A 20,659-nucleotide genomic window follows, 5' to 3' on the forward strand; every position below is an offset into this window, starting at 1 on the left:
GTAAACAGTTAAATCATTCATTCATTTTCTTTTCGGCTTAGTCCCTTTATTAATCTGGGGTTGACACAGCGGAACGAACTGCCAACTTAGGGTTAATTATACTTTTGCGTCAAGTGCGCGCATATGCTACGGCGCAACCTACGCGTTGCTGCCCTGACAAGGAAATGGGAGGAGTAGGGGTGGAAGGGGGGATTCTTCAAGACAAAGATGGCTGAAGTAAGATACTCTGGTTGTTTATAGTCGTTAAGGAGTCGTCTGACTCCTTAAATCAGTCGGTAAATCAGTGTTAGCAAATGTGGACCAGGTGCTATCAATCATAAGCGCTTGCTCCTCTCGAAATTAGTTTATAAATAAACTTCACTTAAACAGATGCACGTGCGGTGACCACGGAGATGTTATGATGAGGCGCCTGTGTTGACTTTTATAAGCCTATAGATTTAGATATAATAGTTTTGTTTTTGACAGTGTTGTGTTACGTACATTCTATTTTTATAATTGTATCGTTTATCGTTAAGGACTAGGCTAATAATAGCTAATTCTCAGAATGAAAAAGGCCTGGTTGTTTTGTTAGTTAAATATATCAAATGATTTAAAAACGGCATCTGTTGTGTTTATGATGGAGCGTGCATGGAGTGAGCGAAAAATCACTCCAAAGTTACGAGCTTGAGTAGATGGAAATACAATGCTGCCATCCGAAATTGCAATATTTCTGACTAGCTGCTGGTATAATAAGTACCACCTCTGTTTTAAGACAATTTAAATAAAAAATACAGAAATTGGTGTGCGTCTACATTTTAGTTCCTTACACACACGCTGAAAGCATTGTGGAGGTAACAGATTAGATTTGGAGCTGATATAAATTTAGGGAATCATAAGTATAAAAGTGATATCTTGGTCCATATTTGCTGATGATTTGACCCAAGGGAAAGAATATGCAGGGGTGGGACAATGAAACTGAATGGCCAATTCAGTGTTGGAGGTTTTGACCAGCCTGGTGGCCAATCTTCATTGATTGCACATTCCACCAGTAAGAGCGAGTGTAAAGGTAAAGCTTTAATAAGCAGAGTAATAGCACAGATTTGCTTAAAACATTGTGTGTAACATATCAGAGTTCAAAAACAGGACAAATTGTTGGTGCTTGTCTTGCTGACCCATCTGTGACCAAGACAGCAAGTCTTTGTGACGTATCAAGAGCCGTGGTATCCGAAGTAATGTCAGCAAACCACTAAGTAGAAGAACCACATCCAACAGGAGTAACTGTGGACCAAGAGAAAGCTGTCTGAAAGGGATGTCCGGCTTCTAACATTGACTATATAAAAAATAAAATAATAAACACAGCTGCCCAACTCACTGCAGAATTAAATGTGCACCTCAACTCTCCTGCTTCCACTAAAATTGTTGGTAGAGAGCTCCACAGGGTCAATATACATGGCCGAGCTGCTATAGCCAAAACTTGGGTCACTCGTGCCAATGCCAAACATCGGTTTCAATGGTGCCAGAAGCAAAGATCTTGGGCTGTGGACAATGTGAAACATGTATTGTTCTCTGATGCATCCACCTTCACGGTCTTTCCCACATCTGGGAAAGGCAGTGGCGTAGCGGATGGGCCCGCAGGGCACGCACCGCGGGGGGGCCCTGCGTGATTAAAGGGCCTCACGTCGACGCGATTTTCAATAATTGAAAATCCAGGAACCGCAATAATCAAACTTCTGGGAACAACTGTGGTCGGAACCAAAGTTCACAGGTCTGTGTTCTCTGAACTCCTCTCAAGCGGTGGACTACTTCATTCTGATTGCTTGCCGCCGAACCGCGTCATAGCCAATGAAGACGCGCCGCTGTTTTCTCGCCGCCGGTTCTCGTTAAAAAATGAATGACTTCTGGCTACTTTGACGCTCTCGCCGCTTTCGGATTGTGATCGCTCCTCAGTTTGTGAAGGATTCCCCGCGTTGTCGCTCCACCCTGCCTCCTTTCCCCGCTCCTCAATTTGTGACATAGATATATAAACTAGATATCGCATAGGGACCCTGAGCATGCGTCTATAGCGCCGCCACATTGGTACAGTGCTCCCAGGACAAATGTCATTCAACCGCACTAGTCAAGACAGTGTTATTACGTGAAGATGCGGGACTTAAGCGCTGTCTACGAGTGTAGTAACGAGCAAACAAAGAAAACAAAGCACAAAGGCAGAACATTTCATAGGTAACATTTCATACGTCAGTTCTTTACGTTTTTGTGTGTTCTGAGTTTTGTGCTAATCAGGTAACTTTATTGATGATAACAGTCACTTACTGCATTCACCATACGGCAAAGCAGCTCCAACTCGCACTAAACACTCGACTTATGCTAGTTTTGTTGAATAAAATCAGCAAACAATGCAAAAAAATATGACAACGAGATGCTGCGCTGCCAGAAACTTGTATTATTGTCATCTAGTGAACGAGTCGTTCATAACGGAGATCATTCACAAACGAATCGCTCCCTCCGTCAGTATGAGAAGTGAAAGCAGGAGAGGAGCTGTGTTTCAGGACACGGATTAGATCAAATTTAACAGGGAGGGTGAATAGTGCATTTCTGTACACACAAACACAAGCTTTTTGTCAGGAATACCCGTGCGGTCACTGATCCATCAATGTAGAAAAGTAATGTAAAATTATAATTTTTTATAATTAAAAAATAATTGCATAATACATCCAGGAAAACTCCCGACCATAGATACACCATAGATATGTGTATATCTCTGGCTCTGACCACCCCCCCCCGCCTTTGACAGGGGACCCTGTCGGTGATCCCTGCAGGGGGGCCTCCGCATTTTGCGCTGCGCCACTGGGGAAAGGTAGGGTGTGGAGAAGCCACAAAAGAAAGCAGACGGTTTCATGCCTAGAGTAAAGCATTGAGAGTGAATCAGTGATAGTTTGGGCAGCAATATCATGGCATTCCCTAGGCCCAATACTTGTGCTAGATGGGTGCATCACTGCCAAGTGCCACCGAATCATTCTGGAGGACCCAAGTAAGAACGCTGAGGAAAAACCATGGCAGACCTATCTAATTTCAGAGTGATTGTTTCCCAAGAAAGTTTTCTGATATTCAGAGATGAAACACCCTCAGCACACGAGAAAAGTCTTGCTGCATTGATGTCATTTATTCAGCTTTTCTCCACTGTGGATTTTCATGTGCTTCTTAAGCGTAGACAAATGTGTGAAACTCTTTAGACACTGATCACATGTGTTCGGTTTCTCTCCAGTGTGACTCCTCTCATGTGTTTTTAGATATGCTAACCGAGTAAATCGATGGTTGCAGTGTGAACACTTGTACGGTTTCTCTCCAGTGTGAACCAACTCGTGTGTTCTTAGGTGTACTGACTGATTGAATTGCTTGTTGCAGTGTGAACACTTGTAAGGTTTCTCTCCGGTGTGAATCCTCTCATGTGTTTTCAGGTGTAACGGCTGACTGAATCTCTTGTCGCAGTGTGAACACTTGTACGATTTCTCTCCAGTGTGAATCGTTTGATGTGCTTTCAGGCTTCCTGACTGACTGAATCTCTTCTTGCAGTGTGAACACTTGTATGGTTTCTCTCCAGTGTGAATCCTCTGGTGCACTTTCAATTCTGCAGCTGTAGTAAAAGTCTTCTCACACTCAAAGCACATATGCTCTCTCACACCAGTGTGGATCTTCTTATGTCGTCTTAAATTTGCCTGCTGTGTAAAACTCTTTCCACACTCAGAACAGTAATACGGTCTCTCCTTTGTATGAACTCTAAGATGGTCCTTCAGCTGTAAATCTCTCAAAAATGTGTTGCCGCATTGATCACATTTGTGTGCTCTCTCTCCAGTGTGGACTATCACGTGCTTTTTAAGGTTTGATGATTGGCTAAAACTCTTCTGACACTGAGTACACGTGAATGGTTTCTTTCCAGTGTGAATCCTCATGTGTTGTTTAAGAGCTGATAATAGTCTGAAACTTGTCCCACACTGAGTGCAGGTTAAAGGTCTCTCTCCAGTGTGGATCATCATGTGTCTTCTAAGGTTTGATGAACTACCGAAACTCTTGTCACACTGAGTGCAGACGCAACAATTCTTGCCTCTTCTGTTCTTAAAATTAACATCAGAAGTCTCTAAATTAGGTGTTTCTTCAGCTTGGACATGTTGTTTCTCCTCTTCACTCTTCTCATTCTCTTCAATTAGGTCTGAAATAAAAATAAAAGTTCAGTTTTTAGTAAGCCATAATCGCTGAGCAAATGTTGAAGACTGAAAAGACACTGAAAATAATGAGTACAACATATTGACGCACATTAATGGAAGGTAAATCAGATAATATTTAGTTTAGTATTATGTGGAAGTGGAAAATGTTTGGAACCACCAGGGGCCTCATGTATCAACGCTGCATACCCACAAAAACTTTGCGTGCGCCAGGTTTCACGCTCAGAATCGCTAACGTTTGGATTTACTAACGATGAACTGAACGTGGGAATGTGCGCAGCTCCACGCCAGCTTCACGGCTGGCGTACGCACATTTTTTGTGCGTGTCTGTTTTATTTCCGTTGGCGACTCCTAGAGGCAGTTGTGTTAAATTGCTCTCTACAAAGTGTCTGAGCCTTGCAATGGCAGCTGTATGAGACGGGTTCATCTAGCAGGGATATAAGGTTTCCATACCATACAGTTGACCAGCCAAACATTAAAGCGCAATTTGCAGCGGTCGCCTGTTTTCCCAATGTAATGGGAGCGATCTACCGCACGCACATTACTATAAAGACACTATCTGAAGATGAATTTGCATACGTGAATCAGAAACATTTCCATTCAATAAATGTGCAAATAAAATATGATGCACAGACTTATTAATGATTCCTACTTGTCTTTCTCGTGATAGATAGTAGCAAAATCTGATATTTAGCGGGGGAAAAAAGAAGAAAGAGTTCATCAGACGCTGGATTCAAACCGAGTTCATGCTCGAACGTGTCAAAACATGATGACATGCGTTTTACGAGCTGCGCCACTGAGACTGCTAAGGGTGCTGCAACATTTTACACCTATATATCACACTATTTCTCTTGTAACTCTACAGTGCGATGTTCAGACTCAACTGTGTTAACCGCATCAGCTAAACTCTCCCACTCTATTTTTTTCTTTTGTTTTTTATTCCGGAGGACGAACTTGCAAATAACACAGTTTTCCTCCGGTCTACCTCCGAAAGCAGCACCTCCAGTTCACATTCTGTTCAAAGTTTCTCTTCTTGCTTGCTTTTGCCGTTGCTTTTTCGTTGGGTTTTGCCAAAGTAGAGTCATTAGCATATTTATACGGGGGCGGAGGCAGGGAGGGGTTTTGTGTTCGTGCATGTTGCGCTCAGTTTCACGTTCATTTGGATGTACAAAAGAATATGCGTGGATTTCGGCGTACGCAGTGTTTCATACATCTGAATTTTTTTTCTGTTTTCAATGTTTTAGTATGATTTCCACGCAAGTCTTCGTGCATGAGGTGCCAGGACTCTTCCTAGAGCTGGCCGGCCATCTAAGCTGAGTGATCAGGGGAGGAGGGCCTTAGTCAGGGAGGTGATCAATAACCCGATGGTCACTCTGTTTGAGCTCCAGCGTTCTTCTGTGGAGACGAGAACCTTACAGAAGCCCGTCTCATGGAGAACTTAAATCTTACCTCCCTGACTTGTCATTCCTCATTTCTGCTTCATATTGTTTAATGAAAATAAGTTTTGAAAAATAAAATTTTAGTTTTGTCAACTTGCAAAACTCACTCTGCGACACTTCTGCTTGAAATGCTGTAATGCAGGTTTCACAATGCATGAGCGCTGCATATTTTTTTTAACGTGCATTAACCGGGATTCACACCGGCAGCTGATCAGCGCGTCAGCATCAAGCCAGGGCCGGATTACCATAAGGGCTTGATGGGGCTGAAGCCCCAGGGCCCATGGAAGAAGGCTGTAAATGTCTGTTTGTGTTATGCTTTCTCTCGTCGATAATGTGAAGTATTGCTTTCGGTTCGTTGCAGTTCAAAAACAGTGACGCCGGTGCTAAACTGGGGCTTGGACTGGCTGTAGCCCAATCAGAATATTGAATAGGACTAGTTAGTCACTTATAAGGGTTATCAGAGGACTTTATCTTCCCAGCACAGTCCCTTATTCAACATAAATCAAATAGCAGTATGTATCTCATGTAAAAACACTCGGTTATGTTTTACAGCAAATCAAATTGAACTAGTTAGAAATAAAACTTTTTTATGAATGTTTACTTTGCCCCTTTTATGAAAACTACAGTAATAATATGTAGCAATGAAATATTGGCGCTAAATAATTAACTCTAACCATTGAAAAATCCTGATGTGCAAACAAAATCTGTGGTGAAGAGTATTCATTAAATGATGACGCTTTGAAGTGATGCTAAAGAAAGCATTGATCTATATCAGGGGTCACCAAACTTGTTCCTGGAGGGCCGGTGTCCTGCAGATTTTAGCTCCAACCCTAATCAAACACACCTGAACAAGCTAATCAAGGTCTTACTAGGTATACTTGAAACATCCAGGCAGGTGTGTTGCTAAAACCCTGCAGGGACACCGGCCCTCCAGGACCAGGATTGGTGACCCCTGATCTATATCATTTGATTCTGTTCCTCTGTCCTCGCATTTTTTCTTTGTCCTTTGTTCATATCTGTAAAGGGTGGAGTTAAGATGTGAAGGAAAAACGCAAGAAAAGGATGCCCAAATTGCACCCCTGGAATTAAAGAGGTAAATTGAGAAAGCGCAGACAACAACAAATATTGGGCAAAAAGGTGAATACAAAAATTGACGAATCAAAATGGTGTAAAACATTTATTTATAATGCACTATTATACAACAGTCAAAATTAAACAACTAATAAAAATACAAATGCAAAAAAACAAGTATAACACAATAGAGTACCAATCAACAGTCCAATTTGAAAATATGGATTGACAGCTTCATGAAACTGGCTAATGTGAAAGCATTTCTTACAGAATATGGAGGAGCTTTCAACAAACCTGTCATATCACTGCTACAATTACGACACAAATAACTGTTTTTGCCTCAGTGTCTGTGTGCTTTCATTCTCTCCATCTCAGTTGCAGCAAGTTCAGTGTTTTTTTAATAAGCAACTCTTATTTATTAAGTCTCAGTTCAGTGTATCCTACTTCAGACCAACACAAAAAAAAATCAGGCTTCGCTGAAAGGATTGTTACGTCCCATCTACAGTTAGTAAGAACAGTGACAAAGCATAACTTAAATCAGGGGTCACCAATCCTGGTCCTGGAGGGCCGGTGTCCCTGCAGGGTTTAGCTCCAACTTGCCTCAACACACCTGCCTGGATGTTTCAAGTATACCAAGTAAGAGCTTGATTAGCTTGTTCAGGTGTGTTTGATTAGGGTTTGAGCAAAAATCTGCAGGACACCGGCCCTCCAGAAACAAGTTTGGTGACCACTGACTTAAATAATGAAATAATAAAATTTAGGGATTTCCCCTCTTCTGTCCCAGCTCACAGTAACCACAACAGGCTTTAACAAGAAATAACAATGTTTATTTTACAATTAAAGTTCTCGGAAGCTAATTTCTTCGGATGGGAATCCAGGTTGAAATAATAAACAAAATAGACCACTAACTTTCGCGGAAATAATATAACTTGCCTACTAAAACAATGAACCCTAAATAAAATTACAGAAATCTTCCCTAAAAACCAGGAGAAATCTAATTAAATGGCAATTCTCAACCTACTGCTTCAGTATTCTCTAACAGAAATCTAGTTTAATAATAATACTAATAATGATAATTCATTACATTTATATAGCACTTTTCTGGGCACTCAAAGTGCTTTACACATAGTGGGGAATCTCCTCATACACACCAGTGTGCAGCATCCACCTGGATGATGTGACGGCAGCCATTTTGTGCCAGACTGCACACCACACACCAGCTATAAGTAAACCAAAATACTGGCACTAATAAAGTAAGGCGAGCAGTTTGAAAAAACTTTGTAAACTAAGGAGGTAAAAAAAAATACAATCTGACTCTGCCAGCCGGTAATAGGCAGGTGAAGAAGCAAGCCTCGCACAGTTCAAAAGGAAGCTTAATGAAATGGGTCAAACAACACTAATGCGATGTAGTCTGGGGCAGGAGATAGGAGATGATGGCGACAACAGCGACGACGGCTGAGCTTTGCGACCTCCACAAAACAGAAGGTCTGTTCTTTGTTCTTGTCCTCTTTTATACCCTCCCAATCACATATCAAATGATTCACAACTGTATCTGTTGCGTTTATGATGGAGCGTGCTCTGAGTGAGAGAAAACCCCAGCGATTAGGCCGAAATTAAGCTGCTACACTCCTCACATACTCTGGTGTCAGATGAGTATTAAAAATCATCTGACGCATTAGTAGATGGAAATACAAAGCTACCCTCTGAAATCGCTATCTTAGTGACTATGCAAAATACGATGGGACCATCGCAACTGGCCCACTTTTACAGGTACTCTGCCCTGCACCAACTGTGGGCCAGTGGCATACTTCCCCCCTCCTTTCTTCCTTCAGCACCAGCTAGGGAGTTAGGGATACACTCTTTATAAGGGTTGGTGGTTACAGCCGGTCATCAGATGGGCACCCCCCTTCCTCGGTGTTTCAACGATTTAAGCCCATGACACCTTGGGAGGGCTCGACAGCAGATCCAGCGTCCTGAACCAACTCCTACTGACCACCACCCAACTCTATGATATGTTTTGTTTTCCCACCCAATCTCCCTTTGCAGCCAAATCCAGCGAGATGTTGCTTCCGCCTCTTCAGTGCCCTTTCCTATAAGCCGTTTCCTGGCCATTCCTTCAATTCCCAGCAGCCCAAGGGCTCTCCAGAGTGACTGCCCCGCAAACCCCCTACAACCCACCTCTACTGGTAAATTCCAGGCCCTCCATCCATTCTCCTGGCTCTCAAGTATAAGACTTTGATATTTCTTGAAAAAAAATGGGGTCTTCACACTCTGAAAGCATTGTGGAGGTAACAGATTAGATTTGGAGCTGATATAAATTTGGGTATTATAAGCATAAGTGTGATATCTCAGTCCAAATATGCTCATGATTTGCCTCAAATGAATCATGTGCAAGGGTGGGATAATGAAACTGAAAAACTGGCCAGTTACGTGTTGGAGGTTTTGACCAGCCTGGTGGCCAATCTTCATTGATTGCTCATTCCACCAGTAAGGAGCTGAGTGTGAAGATTTGCTTAAAATATTGCAATCCATACAACAATATGCGTGACATATCAGAGTTCAAATACAAGACAAATTGATGGCGCAAGACTCGCTAGTGCATCTGTGACCAAGACAGCAAGTCCTTGTGATTATTAAGAGCCACGGTATCCAGAGTAATGTCAGCAAACCACCAAGAAGAAGAACCACATCCAACAGGACTAATTGTGGACCAAGAGGAAGCTGTCTGAAAGGGATGTCCGGCTGCTAACATGGATTATTTTGAAAAAACAAAATCACAATTGCCCAAAACACTGTATAATTAAATGTGCATCTCAACTCTCCTGTTTCCACCAAAACCGTTGGTCGGGAGCTCCACAGGGTCAATATAAATGGCCGGACTGCTATTGACCTTATTCTCCGCAGACGAGCGGGCGCTGCCATTTGAATCTTTTTGGCTCAAGACTTCCGGTCTCATTCACTTCCATTCATTTTTAGACATTAAAAACTGCTCATTTCGCTGCTTGATGTTGCAATTTGATATTTTCTTGTTATATTATACTACTTGGTCTGTATAGTCATGCAAAAATTTGTTTGTAGAGCAAGTAGTTTGACCGTTTTCTGCCGTTTATTATTCCTAGTCATTTCTCCCATAGGCGACTGAATCGGAAGTTCTAAGACAATCGCGAAAACAGGCGCACTTCCGCATTTTAGAATAAGGTTAATAGACAAAACTTTGGTGACTCGTGCCAAAGTCAAACATTGTTGTCAATGGTGCCAGCAGCAAAAATCTTGGGCTGTGGACAATGTAAAACATGCATTGTTCTCCGATGCATCCATCTTCACTATCTTTCCCACAACTGAGAGTTACGATGTGGAGAAGCCGCAAAGAAGTGCATCACCCAGACCGTTCCATCCCCAGAGTGAAGCACAGGAGTGCATCAGTAATAGTTTGATTAGCAATATCATGGCATTATCTAAGCCCCATTCGTGTGCTAGATGGGTGCATCACTGCCAAACCATTCTGAAGGACCATTTGCACCCAATGTTTCAAACTCTGTAACCAGAAGGCAGTGTTATGTATCAAGATGATAATGCACCAATACACACAGCAAGACTGGTGACAAAGTGGTTTGATGAACATGAAAGTGAAGTTGAACATCCCTCATGGCCTGCCAGTCCCCAGATCTAAATTGAGCCACTTTAGTGTGTTTTGGAGGAGCGAGTCAGGAAACTTTTTTTCTTCACCAACATCAAGTAGTGACCTGGCAACTATTCTGCAAGACGAATGGCTCACAATCCCTCTGGCCACTGTGCAGGACTTAGTATCTGTCATTTCCAAGAGCATACTAAAAATCATTGCGGTCTAAAACCAGGCATTGCAGATTGATTATCGAATAACTGTAGATACTAAACAGTATGGAACCTAAGATAGAAACCTGAGGAACGCAATGGCAGACCTGTCTAATTTCAGAGTGATTGTTTTCCCAAAAAAATCAAAGTCTTCTGATATTCAGACGTGCATTGATATCATGTTTTCCACTTTTCTCCACTGTGGATTTTCATGTGTCTCTTAAGCTGTAACCAACGTGTGAAACTCTTCAGACACTGATCACATGTGTACGGCTTCTCTCCAGTGTGAATCCTCTCATGTGTTTTCATGTTTCCTAAATCCCTGAATGTTTTGTTGCAGTGTGAACACTTGTAAGGTTTTTCTCCAGTGTGAATCATCTCATGCAACTTCAGGGTTGCTAACCGACTAAATTGATTGTTGCAGTGTGAACATTTGTAAGGTTTCTCTCCGGTGTGAATCATTTGATGCGTTTTCAGGCCTCCAAACTGACGGAATCTTTTGTTGCAGTGTGAACACTTGTACGGTTTCTCTCCAGTGTGAATCCTCTGGTGCAGTTTCAAATTCTGAGCTGTAGCAAACGTCTTCTCACACTCAAAGCACATATGCTCTTTCACAGCGGTGTGGATCTTTTGATGATGTCTCAAATTTGACATCCCTGTAAAACTCCTTCCACACTCAGAACAGGAATACGGTTTCTCCTTTGTATGAATTCTATGATGGTCCTTCAGCTCTGCAGCTCTCAAAAATGATTTGCCGCATTGATCACATTTGTGTTTTCTCTCTCTAATGTGGATCAGCATGTGCAGATTAAGAGCTGATGATTGTCTAAAACTCCTCCCACACTCAGTGCAGGTGAAAGGTTTCACTCCAGTGTGAATCCTCATGTGCTTACTGAGACATGATGATTGTCTGAAACTCTTCCCACACTGAGTGCAGGTGAAGGGTTTCTCTCCAGTGTGGATCCTCATGTGTTTATTAAGGTATGATAATTGTCTAAAACAATTCCCACACTGAGTGCAGATGAAAGGTTTCTCTTCGGTGTGAACCCTCATGTGTTTATTAAGGTATGAATATTGAGTGAAACTCTTCCCACACCGAGTACAAGTGAAGGGTTTCTCTCCAGTGTGGGTCTTCATGTGTCTTTTAAGGTTTAATGACTGACTGAAACTCTTCCCACACTGAGTGCAGACGCAACAATTCTTGTCTCTTAAGTTCTTAGAATCAATATCAGTAGTTTCCGCTTGGACATGTTGTTTCTCCTCTTCACTCTCCTCATTCTCTTTAATTAGGTCTGAAATAAAGGTAAAAAAAAAGTTCAGTCATGAATGCTGAGCAAAGGTTGAAAACTTAAAAGATACATTGACGCACATAAATTGGGTTGCAGCAGTTCTTTGAAAATGATTTCTGTAGTGACAAGTTGCGAAAGCAGTAAGCCGGTGCAAGAGGACCTGCTGTAAACCTCTATTAATTATATTATTTATTAAATGACCCATTAAATTGTTTTTTTTATTAACTTCTACCCCTAATCCTAACCCATCCCTCCCCAGAGTGGGTGAGTGATTCCCTCCCAAGCTGGGCTTGGGTGAAAGCCCAGGAAGTCTATTTCCATAGGCCCCTGGCAGCTGAAACGAAGCCCAGAAAGAGTGACTGATTTGGGCATGAAAGAAAGGCCCTGGAAGTCCTATCCAGGGGTCTTTATAAAACCAAGCTGCCCCAGAAAGAGATACCGATTTCTGCTAATTACGGCAACCATTTCGGGTATGGACTAAGGCCCTGGAAGGTCCCATCCAGGGGTCTTTAGGAAGCCAAGCTGCCCCAGAACAAGTGACCGATTCCTAAATGTGGCAGCCGTTTTGGGAATGGAAGGCCCCAGCAGTCCTCTCCAGGGGTCTTTAGAAAACCAAGCTGCCCCCAAGGCAGCAAGCTACAAGCTGGGCATGGAAGAGGGGGCCTCTGGACCCGGGGGATGGTGGGTTTTTCTGGAATGAAGTAGGTGGATGATGGGTCTAGAAAGTTATGCAAAACTGGCAATGCTTAAAGTTCCTGCTTCAGTCGTTCATCCGGGGGGATTGAAGCACCGGGCCTTAGGTGTCAGGACGTCCTGCACCTGGAAGTTTTACCATGGAAGAAGGGCTCTGGAAGGTCCCATCCGGGGGGCTTTAGGAAACCAAGCTGCACGAGAAAGAGTGAACGATTCCGGCAAAGTGTGGTGGCCATTTTGGGCATGGAAAAAGGGCCCTGGAAGGTCCCCTGCAGGGGCCATTAGGAAGCTAAGCTGCCCCAGAAAGAGTGAATGGTTCCCACTAAATGTGGTAGCCCATATGAGCATAGAAAAAATGCCCTGGAAGGTCCCATCTAGGGGCCTTTAGGAAGCCAAGCTGCCCCAGAAAGAGTGATGGGTTCCTGCAAAATGTGGCGGCCCATTTAAGCATTGAAGAAGAGCCCTGGATAGTCACATCCAGGGGCCTTTAGGAAGCCAAGCTGTTCCCGGGGCAGCAAGCTCTAAGTAACTGGGTCCTTCTGGAGGGCCCTTTCAAAGCATAAGTACAGCCAGGTGATGGTGGGTCATTTTGGCATGACGTAGGGGCTTTAGGGTGAGGTCTAGAAAGCTGTGCAAAACCAGCAATGCATAAATTTCCTGCTTTGGTTGTTCATCCAGAGAGCCCCAGAGCGGCAGACTGCCTGTCGGGTGCCACTCATTCCGGCTTAAGTGTCGGAACATACGGTGCCTGGAGGTATGTGCTCTGACCCCAAATTTCTCTGACCTCTCATCAAGTTTTTGGCGAAGCTAGTTTAGTCCTGCCAGGCAATCCTCACTGTTCGATTGGAACTTGTGAGACAGCCAGGGGGAGGCCCTCGCCCAGGTTCCCCGCTAATGTGGTGGCCTCTACGGGGCAAGCTTGGTTTCTCCCGTGCCTTGGGCGTTCTTTTAAGGGAAAAGAACACAAACCCCCTTCACATAAAACCCTGTCCCATACTTCAAGAGAATCTAGATGGCCCATCTATCTCAGCCTCGTATACCTTGGGCTTGATCCCCGTTCGCTCTCGGCTCGCCCATCCTCACCCGATGTGGGTGGGCGGGCTAGTAGAGTCTCGGAAAGGTAGGCATGTAATGATAATTGTTTTCAAGGTTTGGAAAAGTCAACATTTTAAAACTGCCAAATTTTTATGTAACACCATTCCTACGAGGTACGAGTAAGATTTTTTATTTACTTTTTTTATTTAGGACAACAGTATCTCCAGCAGAAAAGATATCCAAAGATGCTGTTTTCAATTGGAAAGAAATCAGTGTTTTGAAAACTAAAGACAGCAGAAGTCAATGATTCATTTGAATTATTCAGCCTGGTATGTTTACTGCTTCAAAATATTTAAAATCTTTCACAAAATAAAATATATTGGTTTGAAGGGGAATAAAAAAGAACTTATTTCAAGCATTAATCACAATACCATGAAACCTGATATTTTTATAAAAGGTTATCATACCGTCAGAATTTTATACCGGCCCATGCCTACTGGGGGGTGAAATAAAGAGGGGTGTGTGCGGTCTGGCTGGCCACATCCCAGCTGATCTCTGAAACATAACCAGAAAAGGGTAGGTCGACTGATTCCCGGCCTGGTTCAGTCCTGCCAGATGCACACTCACACTGAGCGATTGGAACTTGTGACAAAAAGCTGAGCAAAGCCCCACACGGCTGGCACAGTGAAGCTGCCCAAACTGTGCATTTGATGGTTATGATTCCTTTGAAATCAAAAGTCGGTCTTTGGGACATCCATGGTTCCTTTTGCTGTTACAAAAGTTGTAACAGCAAAAGCCTTCTCTCTGTTGGTTAAACTCGGTGGGAAGGATCAGACGTAACATCCTAGGGGCGCTGGGTGTCTTCCCCTTGTTTTGGCTTGCTTCACAGGGCGTATGGGTGTCTTACTGCCTGAACATTTGTGAGAACATATACAGTCGGCTCTCTACACACCTGTCAATGGTTCACAAGGTTGCAAACTCGGAGGAGAAAAGGCTTCAGCTCTCGCTGACTTCTGGCCGTGTGGATATGCAGAATATGCTATGCCTGATTTCTAGCTGCCGGAGGACACTGGCCCAGCTAGACTGGCACCTGAAGATGCACACCAAGATTTTTGCCTCAGCCCAGAAGGACGCCATGGGAAAAGCGAAATGCAAAAGGATAGCCTAGGAACTGTAGTGGCTGTGGTCAACTCGCCCAGCGTTCCTTTTGGTCTTGCGACTAGCGACTTGCATTTAAATTCAAACAATTATATACAATCTAATTTTTAATAATTTAATATAAACAACTAGTTTAATATATAGTACTCAGTTATCAACCTTTGTACAGTCTACTTAAAGTTAGGTTAAGCTTTGTGGTGGGCACAATATTTGGTATAATTAGATTGTTGATGTATTTGTTATATTATACTTGTATATTTGTTATCATTATTGAAAAATCAGTGATAAACACCAACCTTCAGTCTTCAGTTCTTCGGTCTCTTCCTGTTTAATTCTGCAGGGTTCTGGAAATTAATAAGAGATAATAATTTATTTTCAGTTCGCATTTTCATTATTAGTCACAAGCTTACGAGACGAGTTGGCCACAGAATAGATTATATCTTCATCCTCTTGCTAATGCAGATGTTGGACTGAAGCAGCTAATGTTCATTTAAACTGAGGAAGGGCAGAGGGTTGCTGAAGAACTACGGAGAGATTTCAGCTGCTGTCTGGGCTTTCACTGCCGAACTACACATCCCTTTCTTTTTTCCCTTCAATTCATTTTATTACACATAACTTAATTTGTAAACTAATGTAATTTGTTTTCATTGCATATATGAATGTCTTTGGTTGTCACCAACATCCAGTGAAAATTTCAAGTCAACAGCACCTTTAGAAATGTTATCTGAAAAAAATGGTGACGTGTTCAATACTTATTTGACGTGCATCTGTGTTTATTTCACACGTTACTTATTAGATATTTATTAATTCTTTCCCAGTGATAGGTTGCAGCTGGACGGGCATCTGCTGTGTAAAACATATGCTGGATAAGTTGGAGGATCCTTGCGCTGTGGCGACCCTAGATTAATAAAGGGACTAAGCCAAAAAGAGGATGAATGAATGAATTATTAATTCTCAAATTATTTTCCATTTAATTCTATTTTAATTATTGGTGACACTTTACAATAAGGTTCATTAGTTAATGCATTTACTAACATGAACTAATCATGAACAACACATGTACAGCATTTATTAATCATAATTGAACATTTACTAATGCATCATTAACATTCAAGTCCATGCTTTTTAACATTAGTTAATGCACCATGAGTTAACATGAACTAACAACGAACAACTGAATTTTCATTAACTAACTTCTATCAACATGTATAAATACTGTAGTAAATGTATTGTTCATTGTTTTTTCATGTTAGTAAATGCATTACTTAACATTAACTAATGAACCTTATTGTAAAGTGTGACCTAATTATTAAGTAAAATAAGTTATATAGCCTTAATATTGGCCCACCTACTTTCCAAGGTATCATACATTGCCAAACAATCCATATTGAAATTTTTATCATTATTGTTCTTTAGCCTCATTAGTGAAGAATTAGCAATAAACACCAACCTATTAGTTCTTCAGCCTCTTCCTGTTTAATTCTGCAGGGTTCTGGATCACTCATGTTCTCTCCGTCCTTCAATAAACTCTGCAGATTTCACTTCTTCCTGATGGGAATATTCCAGTATTTATAGCAGAGGAGACGGAGCATTACTGAAGGAGGAGCAGATCTGCCAAAACTAAACAAAATGTAAAAAATGTTACACACAGTTGCAGGTAAAAGTGTGTGAGCCCTTTGGGATTGCTTGGATTTTGGCATCATTTCACTGAATATGTGTTCTGATCTTCATCTAAGTCACAACAATACAAAGCTTAAGCTAATAGCACACAACCATAATCTTTCATTGAACAAGTGGTTCAACTGTACCAAAGTTGACTATTGGGATGATAAATTAAAAAGGTGCTACATATGATTATCTTACATTAAATGCTGTGAACACAATGAGAAACCACATATTTAAAATCAGCAGCAGTAGAATGTTACGATTAGTCAATGTTGTGGTTTTCAGTGAATGCTAATAACTTTACATTTGTTCACTGAGCAGTGAAAGTTTCCACCTATTTCAAAAATAAATAATTGTTGTTCATTTACTATTTATAATTTTGATATTTCAGCAAATCCTGATGCTTAATATCCCATTGTGAGCATGTTCATGTCTTAATTTCGTAATGAGAGTATAATAGGGGAACAACACTTGTTTTGATTTTTGATTGAATTTGGGATATTTAGAGAAGTATTGAGGTAAAGTTGGTTTTATATTCACACATTCAGCGTTTCTCCTTGATGTAATTTCAGAAAAATATTCTTACTAAAATCCAAATAACATTTGTGAAATCATTTTGGCAGCCAACGACTAACAAAGTACAACATTGTTCACAGTCAAATAAATAGTGCTAATGTTGTTTTTAATCTTACATGTGTTTATTTTATGATTTATTTCAGGCTTAATATTCAATGTACCACGGGAAAAAAAACTTATAGGCAGCATGTCACAAGTTATCAGTGAACAAATGTGCGAATAAAAAAGCAACTTTACCTCAACACCCAACAACAGTTCCTTCATTTGTAATAGATGTGATCTGTACAAAGAGAAATACAGGGTGGGCCATTTATATGGATACACCGTTATAAACTTGTTGGGAATTTCACAAGAAAAACATTGGTGTGCTAGGTTTTAAACGTAACTTTACTCTTTCAAAAGTTATTTACAAGCCCCCTCACATATACTAAGTTGGTTTTATATTCGCACATTCACTAATATAAAAGTGTTTATACTGTTTTCCATGTTACTTTGATTATTCGATAAAATTTGCAATGAATACTTTTCTGAAATGATATTATTAAGGGGAATGTCTGAAAATCCGAATATAAAACCAACTTTACTTCTATGAGACTGCTGAATGAACGAATAGAAGTAAAGTTGGTTTTATATTCGGATTTTCAGACATTCCCCTTAATAATAACATTTCAGAAAAGTATTCAATGCAAATTTTAAATAGGGAAATCATATTAGCAGCCAATGACTATCAAAGTAACGTTACAGCATTGTTCACAGTCAAATAAACAGTGTTAATGTTGTTTTCAAGGCACACTTGCATGCTAATTCCGATCGAATATTCAAAGTAACATAGTAAACAATATATAGACTGCTAAATGAACGAATATAAAACCAACTTTACCTCTGTAATCAAACTTACATGTGATTTCAGACTGGATATTCAAAGTTCTGTGGTAAAAACACAGGGAGATTTCACAAGTTCGTTCACTGAACCAATATAAACCAACTTTACCTCATTTAAATCTGGCGGCAGTTTAATAACGGTCGGCACTGATTAGCGCTCACTTCAGTACAATAATCAACAATAACTACATAATCAACAAGAGCACAACTCAAGGACAATACAAAAAGCACGATTAAACAATACAGCAGTATCGTCTCACTTCTCTCAGCCAGTCTGTTTTCCTCATCTTCGGGTTTATTGACGACTTGCAATTCAACGTTTAGGTGCCTATCGCCACCTCCTGTGCTGGAGTATGAATGGATTTCGATGGAAGCCTGAGGATACAGAGGTAAAACTGCAGTAGAACAGCAGTATATTGAAGGATAACTGCTGTAAAAATTAATTGCAACTGTAAAATTGAAATATAATAAAACAGTTCAATTACAATACAATAAAGTTTAACAGCGATACATCTTGCAATACATTAAAGTGTACTGAAGTAAAAAGATGTAAATGCATATTTACTGCACTGGCGTTGTGCTGCTGTATACGTAATATATACGTCTAACATGATGTGGTAAGCAGCCTACTGTTGTACTGCACTTGCTCTGAGGGATTTGTTCTTCATCAACTTTCAACAGTATTTTGTTCTTGTTTTCAGATGCTTTTTGAAATCATAATCTTCTAAATCGAGTTTAAAGAGTTTATTTGCAAAAACTGATAATGTTTTCATGATTATTACATGTTTTTATGTTATTAACAATAAAATCTTTTTAATAATGTTTAAGTATTATTCTTATGTACAGAAGTACAATGGCAAAAAACACTAGGGCTGTTTCTCAATATGCGTAGTTAAACACTGCGGACCAGGCACCGGGTCCGCGATTTCATCTACTTTCACTTTAAGATTTAAAGGGCCAGCATTGCACCAGACCCCCGTAAGTGGTTTCATTTGAAAGTGTAGAATCTATATTTTATGCACACATGCATCACTTTGGTTTTTATTCTACTGTACAAAAGTTATTTACACTTAAATACACAGTATTTTGGATACCCGAGCTGGGTATTGAACATTTGTTTATATTCATGGTTCATATATGACAAAAAAAAAAGCATTTCTAAATTTACTTTGACTTGTATTTCACTGCATTTTCATAGTTTTGTCTGGTCAACTCCATTTCATTTGTAAATATACATCCTTTCCTGTCATTCCAGACCTGCAACACATTTACAAAAAAGGAGCAGTTTAGGGCTTGTAATCAGGTAAATTGGTTAAATAAGGACATGGTTTGAAATTGAAACAGGTGATTGTAATTATGATTTGGTACAAAAGCAGCATCCAAGAAAGGTCCAGTCCTTTAGGAGCAAAGATGGGTCGAGGTTTGCCAGTTTGTCAACAAGTGCGTGAGAAAATTATTGAAATGTATAAAAACAATGTTCCTCAGAAAAAGAGAGGAAGACATTCGGATATTTCACCTTCAACAGTGCTGAACATCATTAAAAGATTTAAATAATCTGGAGGAATTTTGTTGCGTAAAGGTCAAGGGTGCAAGCCTAAGCTGAACTACCATGACCTCAGATCTCTCAGCTGACACTCCATCAAGAATCATTATTCATCTATGAGGGATAAAACCACATGGGCTCAGGACTACTCTGGCAAACCTTTATACTGTGCCAAAAGAAAGCCCTATGTTAACAGTGTCCAGAAGTACCTTCAACTTTTCTGGACTCATAGGCATCTTGGATGGACCATCACACAGTGGAAACGTGTACTATGGTCAGATGAATCTGTATTTCAGGTATTTTTTAGGGAAAAATGGACGCTGTGTGCTCATCCAGACTATTGCCAGCAACAAGTCCAAAAGCCAGAGTCTGTCATTGCATAAGGTTGTGTCAGTGGCACTTCTGGCCTAATAACACCCCTTTGGGGTGTTTTGGAGGAGCGAGTCAGGAATTGTTTTCCTCCATCAGCATCACGTAGTGACCTGGGGCCTCATGTACGAAGACTTGCGTGGAAATCATACTAAAACATTTCGTACGCACAAAGCTGTAAATGTGCGTACGCAGAAAAAATTCAAATGTATGAAACACTGCGTACGCCAAATCCCATGCATATTCTTTTGTACATCCGAATGAACGTGAAACTGAGCGCAACATGCACGAACACAAAACCCCTCCCTGCCTCCTCCCCCGTATGAATATGCTAATGACTCTACTTTGGCAAAACCCAACGAAAAAGCAACGGCAAAAGCAAACAAGAAGAGAAACTGTGAACAGAATGTGAACTGGAGGTGCTGCTTTCAGAGGTAGACCGGAGAAAAGCGGTGTTATTTGCAAGTTTGTCCTCCGGAATTAACAACAAAAGAAAAAAAATAGAGTGGGAGAGTTTAGCTGATGCGGTTAACACAGTTGGGTCTGAACATCGCACTGTGGAGTTAAAAGAGAAATAGTGTGATTTATAGGTGTAAAATGTTGCAGCACCCTTAGCAGTCTCAGTGGCGCAGCTCGTAAAACGCATGTCATCATGTTTTGACACGTTCGAGCATGAACTCGGTTCGAATCGAGCGTCTGATGAACTCATTCTTCTTTTTTCCCCCGCTACATATCAGATTTTGCCAACTATCTATCACGAGAAAGACAAGTAGGAATCATTAATAAGTCTGTGCATCATATTTTATTTGCTCATTTATTGAATGGAAATGTTTCTGACTCACGCATGCAAATTCATCTTCAGATAGTGTCTTTATAGCAATGTGTGTGCAGTAGATCGCTCCCATTACATTG

At 40.9% G+C, this 20,659-nt stretch overlaps 4 protein-coding genes across 12 annotated transcripts in view; 2 read left to right on the plus strand and 2 right to left on the minus strand.

Annotated features, from left to right (window-relative positions):
• galnt16 (UDP-N-acetyl-alpha-D-galactosamine:polypeptide N-acetylgalactosaminyltransferase 16) overlaps positions 1-20,659 on the plus strand; it is a 375,091-nt gene that overhangs the window by 315,999 nt on the left and 38,433 nt on the right. The gene's annotated exons all lie outside the window — the stretch shown is intronic.
• The window catches only part of zc2hc1c (zinc finger, C2HC-type containing 1C), an 835,825-nt gene that overhangs the window by 194,811 nt on the left and 620,355 nt on the right, over positions 1-20,659 (plus strand). The gene's annotated exons all lie outside the window — the stretch shown is intronic.
• LOC143412277 (Uncharacterized) lies at positions 34-18,111 on the minus strand. 5 transcript variants are annotated; one of them, NM_001443285.1, is given in 7 exon segments: positions 34-1,588; positions 2,835-4,183; positions 15,009-15,056; positions 16,163-16,332; positions 17,191-17,233; positions 17,852-17,880; positions 18,096-18,111. In NM_001443285.1, coding segments are annotated over 3 exon segments (1,152 nt in total). In that variant the 5' UTR covers positions 16,218-16,332; positions 17,191-17,233; positions 17,852-17,880; positions 18,096-18,111; the 3' UTR covers positions 34-1,588; positions 2,835-3,134.
• si:ch211-235i11.4 lies at positions 6,786-18,111 on the minus strand. Of its 5 annotated transcripts, NM_001443280.1 has the most exon segments (6): positions 6,786-11,829; positions 15,009-15,056; positions 16,163-16,332; positions 17,191-17,233; positions 17,852-17,880; positions 18,096-18,111. In NM_001443280.1, coding segments are annotated over 3 exon segments (1,218 nt in total). In that variant the 5' UTR covers positions 16,218-16,332; positions 17,191-17,233; positions 17,852-17,880; positions 18,096-18,111; the 3' UTR covers positions 6,786-10,714.

Source organism: Danio rerio, chromosome 17, assembly GCF_052040795.2.
Source record: "Danio rerio strain M-AB ecotype USA chromosome 17, GRCz13ab, whole genome shotgun sequence".
Taxonomy (NCBI): domain Eukaryota; kingdom Metazoa; phylum Chordata; class Actinopteri; order Cypriniformes; family Danionidae; genus Danio; species Danio rerio.